This window comes from Sceloporus occidentalis, unplaced genomic scaffold (assembly GCF_023333645.1).
Source record: "Sceloporus occidentalis isolate IW3139 unplaced genomic scaffold, rSceOcc1.0.p SCAF_173, whole genome shotgun sequence".
NCBI lineage: Eukaryota > Metazoa > Chordata > Lepidosauria > Squamata > Phrynosomatidae > Sceloporus > Sceloporus occidentalis.
Window position 1 is genome coordinate 158,488 of NW_028317153.1, and position 16,356 is coordinate 174,843.

Sequence of the window (16,356 nt, forward strand, 5' to 3'; positions counted from 1 at the left end):
TTCCAAAGAAACTGATCACCGGAAACGTCAGATCTGGTTAAGCGAATCTGGTTCTAGGTACACGGCTGGACTCGTGATCTGGTTACCGAGCATCCTACACAGAGATAGATCTCTAGACTGTAAGCCTCATCATCTCTCCTGGGATCCTTGGCTTCTGTCTATGACAGTGTACTCCAGCCGTGATAATATGTTTCCCCGGCGCAGAGACAAGAGATTATTAATGAAAAGGACCGCTGCCCTCCTTGACAACCCTCAAACCGTGGGAATTAACTCATTTCTGACAATGCGCGTGGTTTTTTTAGAGACAGATGTTACAAACTGTTCAATCTGTAATTGGAAAAAAAAAAAAAAAAAAAAGGAAATTGTACGCATCGTCCTGTGCCAAAAAGGGCTGGCGCGGTCCTTTTACTACAATCAACCCCGTTTTCCTCGTCGTGAAGCAATCGGCTGTTGTCCGCTAAATCAAAGAAGAATTGTGATGGTAATAAGGAGCCGAGAGGATTACGCGGGACTCTCAGCGGTGCTTTTATCTGAGCCTTGATACTAGAGATACTAGTAAAGAGCTAAACCGAATCCCAATTAGAGGTCCCATCTCCACCGGGTGTCCTCTGCATACACAAATAGTTTTTAAACCCCCCAAGGCAGCCACTAAGCTGCGACTCTAAGGGGTGAAAGAGTTAACACGGGGTATCTCTTCGAAAAAGGTGATTTACGGCTGATTTGTGGCTGAAGAGTCCCATATTGTTCTCAGGAAGGCTGCTAGGAGTGTGAATTGCGTCTGAGGCTTCATTAATGGGGGTGGGTAGATAGGAGGGAGGGGAGGAGCGGAGGAGGTGGTATAGATCTTACAGTGGAGATACCGGGTCGTGTTTTCAGTATATTATTGGAGTGGGACATGCAGGTGGTGATCACATCAGATGGAACGTGAATCCTGTGACATTCAGACAGGCTGTCAGAAGGACGGGAACGCGGCTCGGGTTGGTAGATTATGCAAAAGTTGACTTGAATGGATCATGAAGACCCTTGGATATAACACCCTCCTGTCTTAATGACCACTTTGAGGCATCTCCTCACCAGTCAAATGTCTTCCATCCGTTTGAGGATGCACGCAGGGCTCTCCGCCGGTACGATGGTCTGATTCCTGATCTCTCAGTGGACGCTGTGGTACTGAAATGGACAGCAACCAACAGGACTGGTTCTCCAACGGGTCATGGAGGAGCGGCGGACTCGCCTTCAGTAACAGCTACCCCTTCTCCTGGACAGTGTTCCTCGCTGTGTTGATGGGGATTCTTATCGTAACCACCGTTTTGGGGAATGCTCTGGTCATGCTGGCTTTCTTGGTGGACTCCAGTTTGAGGACGCAAAATAATTACTTTCTGCTCAATCTGGCCATTTCAGATTTCCTCGTAGGTAAAGTATGTTCCGTTTCCATCCTTCCGGTTCTTGTGAAGCAACAAGTTGCGGGGAAGTAAGTATATGTGTAGACTTCTAATTTACCGTGCGGAAGGAAGATGTAAGAACGTAGAAGATGAAATGGAAGATACAATGTATCCGTAGGGCTACAGGCAGGACGATGAGGTCTTTAAGACCTCCGCTATGCGTGGGGAGGGGGTATGTACGGTCACAGGCTGTATTAGTGAAATACAATGTGTCTTCATTCCAGGAGCCCTGTGCATCCCGCTCTACGTGCCCTATGTACTAACAGGCAGATGGAGCTTCGGCAGGAGTGTCTGCAAACTGTGGTTGGTTCTGGATTACTTGCTGTGTACTTCGTCTGTGTTTAATATCGTGCTGATCAGCTATGACAGGTTCATATCAGTGACCAGGGCGGTGAGTATCTTGAACCCCAGGGTAGGGGTATTTGGAAAAGGCTCTGATAGCATACAGCGATACCCCATACTGTTAACCCTGTCAGAGGCAAGAATCGGGGGGGGAGGGGGAGTAACCTTTCTCTGTTAATCCTTTTAGAGCAGAGAAATGGGAAGTGTAAGGAGATAAACCTTGAACGGTCAGCCCATAGTGGGGGCAACTGACGAGCCTCAGGCACCCTAAGTACAGTTAACCCATTGACAGTGTTGGCTTTGTCCGGTTAACCCTTCTAAGCAGTCAATCCTGCGGTGGAACTGACCTTGTATAGTTAACCCTTCTTGATCCAAGATCACTTTCTTGACATGTAGGTAATCATGTGGGCTGTGAGTTAAATGGCAGGTGTGATCCCACACAAAGATGACTGAGCAGCAGAGGGTCTTTTATTGTATACTTAAGACTCTGTATAACCATTTCAGTGCCAGAAGGGGCCGTCGCCCGCTACAGTCTATGCACTCCATGCCAAACTTTGCTGAGTGCACCTGGTATTGCGTAGAGCCATAAACCATCATTAACTGTGTACGTACTTCACATGCTGCCGGGCTACACCTGCCAAATACCAGCCTGGAGCAAGCAGAATTCATACACGTCCGGCTTTACATGCGTGACAAACACCCAATGGGTCAGACAGAGGCTGGAACGCCCTACCCTACCCCATAGCGGTTACAAATACCATCTAGATTTCATTCTACCCTATACAGTTACTGGGAATTGCAAGGTACATGCCATTCCATTGACTGGAACCCATCAATCGCCCAAAACAGACCGTACCCCATAGGGTGGAATTCTCGCCCCCATATATTCTATGGTTTGTAGTCAAAGTTCAGGAAGAGACCTCTGAGGTCCTGAAAGCTTATGTAACTTGCGGCCCTTTTCTATGTTGGGACTCTCAGAGCAATATCTCTATCTAAACCCATTTACGTGACTCCAATGTATAATCCAGATACAGCGTATCATGCAATAGCACCACCAAGCGCCATCTCCCCGGTGCAACAACTGTGGGGCTAAGGGGTAAAAGCGCGTCACCCACTCGTGATCAATAGGACCACGAGACGCTTCCTGAAACGTGTCCCCCGTCAGTATATTACCCGCATTAAATGCACATCACACGGGACTGTCTGTATGGATTGGATTATGGACACTTAGTACATCTGTAGTTAGTTACGTTATTCTCCGAGGAACGAGTCTGTTAGAGGTAGACAGGATCGAACTGCTACAGGGAATCCTTATTGGATTTCGACCTTCAGATGAAATACCCCCTGCAGTCAGAGGGCCGGGGTAATTACTCCAAGCAGGCAAACTCCAGGATCTGTAACCCTCTGGCTGCTGGAGACTAGTAGAGCAGGATTTCCTACACAAAGCAACCAATTACCCCCTTGCTTCACTTTGAACTGCAGGGGCATTATGCCTCTCCGAATGCCCTATTAAGGGTATCGCCCAACCGTACGGACACAATCCATCAAAGTTGCCCTTTCCATACCTTTATATTAATCCATATAATACATATACATACAAAACACAAAATATATTTAACAAACCAGGCGGCTATGTTCGGGTTAAAACAATATCTTTTCGACACTCAAACAACAAGGTTTTGCTACAAAGTCTCTTCATCTTTTCTATGGAAATTCCTGGGGCTTGTAATTTATCTATGCCGGGGGTAGGTCTAGAACTGCACGGTGGCGACAAGTAGACCACAGAACGCTTATTACAGTTTCCAAGAACATCACGGACCGATAGGTAATAACTCACAGCGGGTGACAAAGTCCGAGACGTGCCCGATGCTTCATCTGCTCCACGTACTAATATTGTAAATAACCAAGATTATACCACACGCTCTGGGGTAATAGAGGGGTTTATCCATGACCCCCTAAGAGGTTCGATAAGAGGCAAAAATACACATTTTAATGAAAAAAAAATTATACTGAAGAGGGAAATTCACTTGGATCACGACGAGAAAAGATTTTGAGAAGGTGTAGAACCCTTGCTAAAGTTGGTTAAATAATATCACAGTATACTGGTTTGTTCTGAAACACTAAAAATTAAACAGCTGTTTTATATAAAATATAAAACAATAACTAATCATAATAATAAGAATAAAAACTAAATAACTAATATAAAACAATAACTAATCATAATAATAAAAATATTATTATTATAGTGGTTTTATATAGCGCCATCATTTTCCATGGTGCTGTACTAACATATAAATTAAATTATTTATCTGATACTATATGATATCGAGAGAGAACAGCATGGCGGATAGGCAGGTTCCGCTAAAAAACCAGTACATAAAAAAAAAAGCACAAATATGACTATTTTAACACTTGAGCTTTTCTTCTTCCCTTATAAAAAGACTGAGCAGCCGTTTGTGCTTTTTTTGAACCCAAATTTTGGCACAGTTTTCACCTAGCGGGGGGTTATGAGAGGTCTGATCTAGTTTTACAATTGGAGCCTATTTTAAACAGAAACGCATTAAAACCTCCAGTTACCGTGGCATAAGCGCTGCCTGGATTGTGGGAATTATAGTCCAAGGTGTCTGGCGGACCAAAGGTCCTTAACTCCATGGTCGCCATTCCAAAGCATCAAATAAAATAAAATAAAATGCAAATGTATCAGATAAATAAAAAGGGGCCACGTTATCCAGATACTTTCTGCCGGGAACAGAGGTTCGAAGCATCCTTCATTTTGAAACTGGTATAACAAAAAAAGAAAAAGAATGGTGTGTTCCGAGTGAAAAGAGAATTACATTAGAAATACACAAAGCAAACAGATAAAAGGTATCACAATGATTCGTTTGACACCAGTAATCAGTGGCGAACAGGCGTTGGATGTCAAGCGCAGCGGACACGCGAGTAGCCTCTGAATATGACCGACCGCGTGGTTTGCTACCTCGTAGTCTTGGTGGTCTGATTGGAGCCCAATGGTGTGGAAAAGGGGTTTTGTGAACCCTAGACGCTTCTCCTCGTTTATCTATTTGCTGTTGTTACGGGGTAATTGTGAGTCACCACCAAACCTTGCCAACCCATCTGATTGCGATGCCTTTTTCACCTACGTACATTGTATCTGTTCATTCACTCGCCGAAGATGTTTCTTTGTCTCTTTCATACGACAAGTGATTCAGTGCTGAAGACACAATAGCAGATGTTTCTCGCGGTATCATTATGTCACAGGTTCCCTACTAATAACGAATGTATTTTTTTTTTTTTTTAGGTAAGCTACAGGGCTCAGCAGAGTAACAGCAAACATGCCGTGGTGAAGATGTCCATGGTTTGGCTTTTAGCTTTCCTGTTGTACGGGCCGGCCATCATCACCTGGGAGTACATAGCAGGAAGGAGCATCATCCCAGAAGGAGAATGCTTCGCTGAATTCTTTTACAACTGGTACTTTCTGATGACGGCTTCCACCCTGGAGTTTTTCACCCCTTTTATTAGCGTGACGTTCTTCAACATGAGCATCTATCTAAACATTCGGAAACGTACCAATACCCGACTGGACCTCCTGCAGGAAGCTCAGAGCCAAACCACCACTGAGGACCACAGGGAGACTGCGGAACCCAAGAGGTCCAGCTCTTTGAAATGTTGGAAGCTGCAGCAGAAGATTTCACGAGCTGGAGGACAAGGTCGAAAAGTGGCAGGGAAGCCAACGGAGGCCGAGATGATAGGGAGGGTGAAAGAGGTCAAGAGAGCTTCATTAAACGGGAGCACACTGACTGTATTGGGGAAGTCCCGAAGCACTAGAAGAAGCTTTAATGAATCTGGCTCCACACCATCTCTGGAGAAACGCATGAGGATGGTTTCTCAAGGAATTGCTCAACGATTTCGATTGTCCAGAGACAAAAAAGTGGCCAAGTCCCTGGCAGTGATTGTTTGTATATTTGGGCTCTGCTGGGCCCCTTATACTCTGTTGATGATCATCAGGGCCGCTTGCAGGGGACACTGCGTTCCCAATTACTGGTATGAGGCTTCCTTTTGGCTGCTGTGGATAAATTCAGCCGTCAACCCCATTCTGTACCCTCTGTGCCATTACAGCTTCAAGAGAGCATTTAAAAAGATCTTGTGTCCCCAAAAATTAACACTTAAACCCAATGGCAAATCTCATCGCTGTTGGAAGTGAGCGCGTTCCCGGGTAACGAGACCGTTCCGCGTGAGTAAGAGGGGAGCATTACAAGAAAATCAGACAATGGGTGTTTAATGTATAAGTGTCCTTGTAATGCTTGAAGTGAAAGGTTAGTCTGGGGCACAATGGCATTCCCGGCTTGCTGGGCCATTAGTCTTCAAATGAAAAGGCTACATTGGATGTGGTCAGAGAAGGTGGGACGAGGAAATGCCACCTTCGGCCATTCCTTTCGGGAACGTTGTCTAATTTAGCCGATCCATACCTTTGTACCTCCTCTGCCGTCCCAAGAAGGCGCGTCAATAGTTTCACCCTAAGGAACGTTCTTGTGGCTCAGTCTACGTGGCCTGTTGCATGCGTGTTTCTCCACGACCCCTGAATACCAAGTCGTGGCTGGTGCTTTTATAATTTTTTTTTCTCTCCTTAGCTTTCCATGCCAGTTAAAGCAAAAAACAAACAAAAAAAAGTACAAAGCTATTCTAATATTTCTGGATATTCTGTTAAGATGATGGAGACAGCAAAGATGTAAATCATGCATCGGGGGCGCGTATTGTGACATCTGCCATTGAACATTGTCGTTTATGGATAACGTTCTATGTCGGAACAGAGAAACAAAAGTCAACATGTATCTAAACATATAATGTAGCAGGGATCATGTATGTTGATCTGTGATATGACTCCTGGCTTTAATCCACTGTTATCTCCCACGTGGTCTGAGATCTCTGTGTGGAAACAGGCTGTGAGCTTCACGTGTGCTCTGCATGTGCGTGTGTCAGAAGGTCCCAACTCGGTCAAAAGACCACCTTTGGTAACAGACACAATTCCTATGTGACGTGTGGTGTCTCTGTGCTACCGTCTGGAATAAAATATATTTTCTTACACAAAAGGAGTCTGTGTTGCAATAACTGTAACTTGTTACTAACAATATTTCCACGAGTTCTACTCCAACCCTGGAGATACAAAGTAACCTCATTGAGTCTTATTACAGGTCTACGGAACGGAGAAGGTTGAGGAGATCTGATAAATACATGGTTACTTAGTTTCCTAACTAAACCATGAATCACCTAAATACATTGGAGGTTTGATAGGCAGGGACCCCAAATTTTCCTGCAGGAAGGTCCAAGCTATGAATGGCCAGGGAATAGCACAAGAAGAAACCCAATTCATTTCGGCTCTTAGCAAAAAGTCCAGAAAGAGTTGAATAAAACCCAATTATTTATAGAACAGAGCGACAGGCTGAGACGACCCCATCCAGCAGCCCTACGTAACGATTTATAGAAAAGGCAATAAAGCCAGCTAGAAATACCATCACAGACGAGGTGAGATCCCCGACAATGTCTGCTGGAAACATAAGATGTTATTTCTTAAGGACAGATATCTGGATACCGGCTGCTCTCTCTCCAGCCTGTTAAATAGGCTGATAAATGCGTCGGGTGCCGATATGAAGTGCCCACCCCAGCACTTGGTCTCGAGTTTCTAATTAAGTTATTTCGGGGGTTGGCAGGTGACAGCGTGACAAGAACCAGAAAGATGAAAGGAGACTGATAAAAGCGAGGATGAATCCTGATCAATTTCGCATAAGCAGCCGAGGAACAATGAGAAAGAAACATCTATTCTCCGAGTGCAAATCAGGAAGGACGGCTGCATAAATATATAAAGGCAGACACGCAGCCCTGGGGGGGGTGCGCCTGCAGGATCTATTATCTGCCCCTGTAGTCTCAATTAGCCCTCGCACAATAGTCCAGTGATAGATACTTTATATCCCAATCAGGCACTCATTTACAGGTCACTCGGAACCCATGTTGGTTAATCGAAAGATACATTGTCCCTCCTCTGTCTCAACATGGGGTATCCCCACGCTGGTAATATTAGGACCCCCAAAAACCCATTAACACAAAGCGAACTTACATTTTTTAAAATTATAATAATGATGTAGGTTAAATGTGCGCAAACGCTTGATGCAATGTAACAGGACTATTTAATTAAGCTAATTACACATTAAACGAATTAATAGGGGGCTGTCGATGCTAAGACCCCATTTGCTGTGACGTTAACAAAACCAAACTTGGATTAACTAACGGCTGCTGCCACAAGAAAGATCCGAAAAGGCTTATTTTATTATTTTACACTGTATATTATACATTTCCACCTAACATATTCCTGCGGCGCTGACAGGCGCACTTTAATGTATGCAGCTTTTTTAGAATCTCATAAAGAAATCAAATGTATGCGGTTCTGCAGGAACTCTTTGCTAAAAGCAAGAGAATATTATCATGTTTTTTAACGCGTGAAACTTCTCGGCGCAGATAGTGATTAGGATAAATAAGGAATGCGTTACTCAGACCGACACGTGACGCTCATACTCAGGACCAACTTGTCTCAAGATGCTGGTTGTTGGACAGAGGAGGAAACGAACGTACGGGTCCCGGGCGATCGCTTGAAGGTTGGCTGAACCTCGTGGAGAATGTAGCCTGAAACAGTAGGATTAGAGACAATGTATCTCTTTCCAAGAAGAAGCTTGGCGTCCATGGCTAATGGCGCTCATCTTCAGACACCATAACCAGATGTTGATCATTTAAGTCGAGGAGAGGGGCTGGGGGTCTTCTATCCCTCTCGTAATTATGGAGGAAAGGCTTCGCGAGATACAGAATAATCCTCCAATGAAAAGTTGTGCTTAAGGATATAGCGATACATTAATGTTAACTTAAGACCTGCTAGCGGAACGGCCTTCGTAAAAGTATCTTCTTGGTTGCCAAACACACAAACAGCCACCGCGCGACCCAACCGGTCAACCGAAAGTGTCTTCTGCTCCGGAGACCATCCTCGTTGACTCGATGTTGGGCTCTCTGGCCTCTAATTATGATGAATGTTTCTCGAAATGATCTTAATCCAGTTGCTGACAAATACAATTTCTGCCATTTAACCATTTGGAATTAAGCATGGGGGGAGGCAAGGGGCATTTCAGAATCAATCCATCAGTCTCAATTGAGATATCACGCAGTCCCCGAGAGTTAATTGCCCGTGGGTGAGACTGGAGACTCGTTAACCCTCCGTCAGCCGGAGGGATGAAGGTCCCATCTAAAAACTCAGCATATCCACAATTCTGCTAGACGCCGGAGATCAAATTGGTATTAAGGGGCATGGGATTTTAATTGTCTGCCATTTTCTCGACCTCCCACCAAACTAATTATCGATCCTCCTTCTCTTAACGCGGAAATAAAGAGCATCCCCACACCATCCGGCACCTTGGCATCCTGACGATTAAAGTAGAAAATGACTAAATCCCTAGAGATAAATTAACAATTACAAGGAATCCGGAAGCTGCGGGATATTCGCAGCATTATAGCACAAACCGACAATGATTACTAAGCCAAGCCGTAACATTCACGTATATATAGAGCCCGATAGACAATAAGCAGCAAAGCCGATTATTTTAAGAACAAAGACTAGAATTTGAAGAGTAACAAAAACCTAAAAATTAAAAGTTGGATGCTGGGAAGTAAGAGCAGATTACCTGCTCGATAACTTTTTTTAATCTCCGTGGATACCAGACAGGTCCTGCATTCCTATCCTATCCGCTGTTAGGGTAAAAATCCCATTACTCTCAGCCTGCCTCCTCTAGGCTTTGATTAAATCAAGAAATCCACAGAAGCTTCCAATGAAACGAAGAGCGATTCACGACTACCACGAAAACGACTCGGGGACCCGTGGAGGCAGCCCCGCAGGAAGGTCTCCACCGGTCATTGGACTACAATTCCCATAATGCTCAGACGTCATATTGGCGGCTGGTTAGCAATTGAGCATTATGGCTTTCCATTTCGGGAAACACACGGCTGCAGCCCGTTCTCATTAGATCGAAAGTCCACGGCAAAACGTAACCGTGACAGGCGTACAACAGCAACATTATTTTTTATATTAAGATTATTCCTGGTCTGTCCGCGCCGGCTGCAGTTTATAATTGCCTCAGGTCTGATCTTGCTACTTGTTATCTCATTAAAACAGCCTGAACATTTCACGAAGACAGCCATGCAAATTATCGCTTCACAGCGGGGTAATTGCTGAGACGTTTAACTAAACAGAATGGTTTTTTTTGTTGTTGTAATTTCTATGTATAAATAATATTCGGGCACGGACAGCTCAGAACGTCTGTTAAATCGAGTTGTGACACACACTGGTTTTTATTTTCTTTGGTATGGCTACTAGTTTCACAATAAGACCCCCTTTGTTCGGATTGCTTCCTACCCCAAAATAAACTTCTCAGCAGCCTTACCTGTTCATGCATCATTGATACAGGTTTATCTTTGAGACTTTAGCCCCTAGGAGACTGCTCTTGGGCCAGATGTTTAGATGCACACAATATACCCCAGGAAGATATACGGACCACCCATAAAACATGTATTTTAAAGAAAGGAATAGACATATTTAAATAACTATTATATTATACATTTTACATGGTGTACAGCACCACCTAGCGGTTCCATAGATTGTCGTCAGTGCCTTTCTCGTCAAAAAAGTGGAACTGTATCGCAGCGAGAAGAGAACGATTTCATCTAATAAACACAGGCACAGGGGTAGAAGTCTGGAAAATTCCTCTATTCATTTCTCAACCATTCCTGCTTAGGTTTCTTTTGCGTTACACTGAAAATGTTCTGGATTTGTAGGAACGTCCTTCTGGTGTTCAGAGGTCACCATGTTCACAGAGGTCACCATTTCAAGGAACGCCTTTTATTCCTGCTGTCCTCCCTATATTTATCATACATCTCTCTCAAGTGGAGTATCAGTTCCTCGGCATTCTCTCCGGTGAGTGCCGACACTCCGATAACTTTACTCTCCGTCTCTTGGCGCAGCCGCTGCAGAGTCGCTCGGGCTTGAGGAAGGTCTAGCTTGTTGGCTACGATAACGTGAGGTCGGGCAGGGAGGCTGTCGTCATACTGCCTCAATTCATACTGCAGGCATTGCAGCTGGATCCAGGGCTGCGGGTGGGAGAGGTCCAAGACATAGAGCAGAAAACAGCACCGTTCGATGTGCCGCAGAAAGGACAAGCCTAAGCCTCGGTTCTGGTGGGCTCCTTCAATGATGCCGGGGATGTCCGCCACTAAAAACGTAGGAAGATGCGGGGGTTATTGGGAAATCGCTATAGAGGGGACAGCTTCCCCCAGAAGAGTGCGCTGCCGCCTGCTTTACACCTCGGGTTAAATGTTTCTGTTTCAGTCGATGATAAAGCCTCACGCGTACCTGCGATCTGCTCGTAGTCTCTGTAGTTAATGATCCCCACGTGAGGATTGAGCGTAGTGAATGGGTACGAAGCCACAGCGGGGCGAGCGTTTGACAGAAGGCGCAACAGAGAAGACTTTCCAGCATTGGGAAAACCCACCTGAGGATAAACACATTTACCCAATTTTCAGGTCTTTTTGTTTTTATATTTCACGGATTTCAAGATACTTCTTGAAAAACTGCTTCTGGCATTTTGGGAACTCATCTCCTATTTTATTTGTCTTTTTTGCACTAGTCATAAAAGTTAGTTTAGATTTTAAAATCTGGAAAATGAAAAGCAAATAAGAAATGAAAAATATAAAAAAGAAAAATAAGTCTCCAAACTCTACACACAGCCGGTACTCACCATGCCGGCATGAGCCATTGTTTTAATCTCCAGCTGCAGGACCCTCTCCTCTCCCGGATCACCAGCCGTCGCCATCATCGGAGCTCTGTTCTCGTTTGTGAGGAAAAATCTGTTTCCCTTTCCCCCAGCTCCACCGTGAGCCGCCAAAAACTCCTGCCCAGGTTGAGACAGATCAGCGAGTACTACTCCGTCCTCCTTCACTAGTGTGCCAAGAGGGACCTGGGGGGGAAAAAAAAACCACGGATCCCTTTAACCGATTCACTTGGATGTTCTCTCTCTTTTATATATTTTTACTCCCAAGTATTCTCCCCCTTCCCCCAAAAAATACATTAGTCCCCGACTCACCCCAATATACAAATGCTTTCCATTTCTTCCAAAGCAATTATTGCTCCTGCCCGACTCTCCATGGTTACCCTGGTACACCGGGACAACGCTGGACAGAGACTTGATCCGAGGGTCAGCTAAAAAGGTCAACGATCAAAGATATTACGATCTTTTTTTGGGGGGGGGGGGGCGGGAATCAGTCTGTGAGGCCACAATGGAAGACCAATATCAGAATACCTCGGAAGATTACGTGCCCACCATTTCCACCGTCCCCACCGTCCGGTCCACCATACTCTTTCCTTGGCTCACTATGAAAGCAGCAGGCGCCATTCCCGCCGGACCCGGCTACTATCCGAACTTTCCGGTGATCGACAAAATAACGCGTCTGAAAGGAAACACGTTAGGGGTAATTATGCTTGTATGAGAATATATTTTTCCCATTAGCGATCAAACTCTGACTTCTTCATGCACAAGTTTATGAACCCAAGGCTGCGCACGGCGGGGTTTCTTGAATCCAGTACGTCAGGAGGGAGGCAGGCCATAGAAAGCTTCGTAGCTGGATCAGCCTCACGGGCAAAGCAAACCTGTGTGCTTCGTCACCTAAATCCGCATAACTTACCAGCTTCTTTTCTGAAAGGTCCCGCTTTCTCTTGGCCAGATCTCTGGCCTTTGCACAAGCACGGCTACCAACAGACAGAGCACGACAATGAGAGAGCAGAAGACCCCCGTGTGAAGCCGGGTAAATGGTACGCCGGTAAAAGGCAGGCTGGCGGAGGCGCAATTCCTCAACCAATCCACGGAATCGGGAAACCAGCTGCAGCGTCCGCATGGCTACATACCGCGGTCAAAACCTGGAAGAACAGGGGTTAATGTTAGGATTATAGATCATCTGAACCCAATACTGACACAAACTCAGATTTCATTCCATTTCAATAAAAAGAGATAATCTGTCAGCCGACATAAAAAGACCTCATTGGTGTTACTAAATTGGCAGTCGCCCCAGAGTTATTTATTGACTGATACAGCACCGTTGTGCCTTATGCCCCCTTTTCCTCTTGGTAAAGCCCCGCTGAATCGCTATAAATGATATTAAGAACCTTTAATCATGACATCATACAAAGTCTGTGTTTTAAAGAACAAACTGTACAAAGATAATAGAATGGGAATTAATGCGAGACACAACGTGGTCTTGCGTATTTAACCATGGTTGGCTTGACCACACTGACTAGATTGTAAGCTCCTGGGAGCAGGACCCCTCATCTCCTTTTGTTTTGTTTGTGATTTTGATTTATTTTACGGACTCCGTTGTAACAGCGCTACGGAACACGCAGGCGCTATACAAATAAATATAATGTAATCTATACGCTGGCTGTGGATAGGTATCCGCTCACGTGTCATCTGACGCCATATTAATATTAACACTGATAGGAAAGGATATATGTGATATATTTAGGCCCCAGATAACTGTGGAGTGATAATGGTGGGGTTTCCAGTGGCTGGGGACCCTGGGGTTCACTTTTTGGGTAACTTGGAGTCCTCTATAGCTTGAAAGCCTGGGGTCCCCTATGTGGGAAACCCATCTGTAGACATCTTGGGGTCCGGGGGGGGCTCTGTGCGTACCTTAGGGTCCCCTCTGTACCTCCTAGGCACATGACTACACCGTTTGTCTTCAACTTCCGGCAGATCCAGGTTCCTGTACAACGGCACTTCCGGGACATCTCCCAGAATGCTCTGTTTTGTAGTTCACAAGCTGCACGCGTAGACACCCCCCCTCCTTAACTATCTGAGCGCTGGTGGATATTAGAAAAACTTAATGTGTACTTTATGGAGAATTAAATAGGTAAAATGGGGTTTGTGATATAGAAATAGAGGGTTTCACAAGGGATTAAAAAAGGAATACAGTCTGAGAGTAAAATAAATATTTTATTGACATTTATATTTAAATGATGAAGAATTAAATCTAATTAAAGTAAAAAAAAACGTTCTAAAAAGCATACTTTCACACACACACATTTTATATATATATAGATACACACACACATACATATACACAGACACTATATATTTATATATATTAATCACTGTGTAAATTATATATATATATATATATATATATATACGGTATATATTCACACACACATACATATACATAATATATATTATATATAATTATATACAGCAAATAAAGTTGATGCACTCAGCGGGTCTTCTTTTTATAAAATTTATTGACTTCACCAAGTCAAGAAAATTTTATACAAAAGAAGACCCGCTGAGTGCATCAACTTTATTTGCTGTATATATTTTTTGGATTGTTAGCACCCGGGCATATTGCAACTGCTTCCAGTCAAGTGAGTGCGTTACAGTCTATATCTTTTGTTTATATATATATATATATATATATATACACACACACACACACACACACACACACCCCAGAGCTACGGAAAAATATATAAGAAAAAAATACACGAGAGGCGTGAATGAAATATTATTGTATTCTTCATATAAAGCAGAGCCCAAAATGTAATGACATTTCTCTAAAACATTCAGTAGTACAGAAAAAAAATGGCGTCTTATTTACAATTTCCTTCGACAAGCTTTTACACAGAAATAGGCCAAAAAACAAACAAACAAACACGAAAGCCCTCGGTGATAGAACGCACATTTCCAAATATCAGACTTATTAAAAGGAGGGGCGTACGCCAAACCTCAGGCATCTCCAGCACGCTAAGCATGGCGGCCATCGTTATCGACAATAGACACGGTAACCGCGCTACCTGTGCTTAAAGGAACATTAAATTATGAGAACTAAAAATATTAAATATTTAAAATAAACATTTCTAAAAAAACAAACAAACAAAAAAATATTACCACCATCTCTAAGGGAGTAGAACTGGCCAAAAAGCGAGAAATTGCCGACTTTTCTCCCTTTCCTCATCTTCTAGATTGTAAGCTCACTTTTTGTCCAAATTGTTATGTGATTCATTCCTCGTTATGTCCTGTTTCCCCCATTGTACAGCGATGCGGAATATGATGGCGCTATTTAAATCAATAAATACCCGCAGAAGTGACATATTTTTTTGAGGGGGGGCATACACATCTGCTGAGTATTATGTCATACTTATGTGAGATCATTTTTAGAATACAGGCCTACCTCTATTTGGTAGATACCAACTAAACGATACCAAAACTCTAATTCCTCCCCACTGCTTTTGATGTCATTTTAAAGCCAATAGGGGGAGAGCCTGTGGCTGTTAGAAGGTCCTCATTGAAAAAGTTAGGAAAAAGACTGAAAAAATATTGTTAGTAAATAAATAATCTATAAAGTTAGTGCTTTTGTTCGAAGCCTTTAATGTTCCTTCAAGGACGACGACCCATAAAGCCCGATGCGCCGGGCAAATATCATAAATATGCCCCTATGTACAGAAACTTACAATGAAGTACACGTAATGAACACGTATTACTCCAAAACATGTGCCCTGTACAGCGATTTCACCCTTTCAGTGCCACGTCAACACGCCTGGCACACGAAGGGTCAAGGAATAAACCAGCTGCAACAAATAAACATTTCATTATTTAAAAAAAACACATTATTTTAGGAATATGATGAATGTACATGTTTCGACAAAAACAAAACAAAAATACGTACAGTTCCCCCTCGATACTACCCCAAAAAAGTGCTCCTTTAAAAGTAAACCTTAACACGTCACACACAGCCAACCAGATTAGGACGCCGCAGCGGAATCTGCACTCACGACACGATACGTTGTATTTCACACTATTCCGATTCTAGTGCAATACGAAAAAAGTCAATAAATAAAAGGGAGACCGACGACTCCTCCAGTCCTTCTCAGCACCGGCACTAAAGAAAACATGGCTATATATGTATATATATATATATATATAAATATGTATATATATATATAATGGGATTTGCTGCTAGCTGAGGGTTATGGGAGTTGTCAGAGCTGCACAGACTCCAGTTTGGCTAATCTTGTTATATGACATCATGGCGGAGTCACCCCATGGGAGGTCCCCGCAGAAACGCCATTTAATGATGTCGGCGCATGCCGTTCACATACAGTTAGGATGATCAGAGGCGGATCTTACCCTTCTGGCAATTAAAGGGTAAATATTTTCCGGTGTTTGCGGGGGAGGGGGTTATTATAAACATATAAAACATGGACATTGATACAGCGCTCTATAATTTAGGGCCACAGAAACAATCACCAAAGTGGTAGGTAATGTTACTTGAGAAAAGGTGTCTCAATTACTAACTGAAACATCCTGAGAAATAAAATTATTGGTCGCTTCTGCGGGGTCTCTGTATCTCATTTACTGGGTTGATTTAACCCTTTGTAAAAGACTGTTCCCTTTGTTTGTAGGCGCTGTAACACCCCAAAAGTGTAATTTTTCGCCTGTTTAAATTT

At 43.7% G+C, this 16,356-nt stretch overlaps 2 protein-coding genes across 2 annotated transcripts; one reads left to right on the plus strand and one right to left on the minus strand.

Moving 5' to 3' along the window:
• Window positions 1–1,172: 1,172 nt before the first annotated feature.
• LOC149279262 (histamine H3 receptor-like) lies at window positions 1,173–5,982 on the plus strand. The gene is made up of 3 exons (XM_089501381.1): window positions 1,173–1,410; window positions 1,664–1,830; window positions 5,080–5,982. The coding sequence occupies exons 1-3, from the start codon at window positions 1,173–1,175 to the stop codon at window positions 5,980–5,982; spliced, it is 1,308 nt and encodes a 435-aa protein (XP_089357507.1).
• Window positions 5,983–10,685: 4,703 nt separating this feature from the next.
• LOC149279263 (mitochondrial ribosome-associated GTPase 2-like) lies at window positions 10,686–12,755 on the minus strand. The gene is made up of 6 exons (XM_089501382.1): window positions 12,546–12,755; window positions 12,164–12,311; window positions 11,948–12,063; window positions 11,603–11,821; window positions 11,218–11,356; window positions 10,686–11,077 (listed from the first exon to the last, which is right to left on the minus strand). Exons 1-6 carry the CDS (start codon window positions 12,753–12,755, stop codon window positions 10,686–10,688), a joined length of 1,224 nt encoding a protein of 407 aa, XP_089357508.1.
• Between the last annotated feature and the right edge of the window lie 3,601 nt (window positions 12,756–16,356).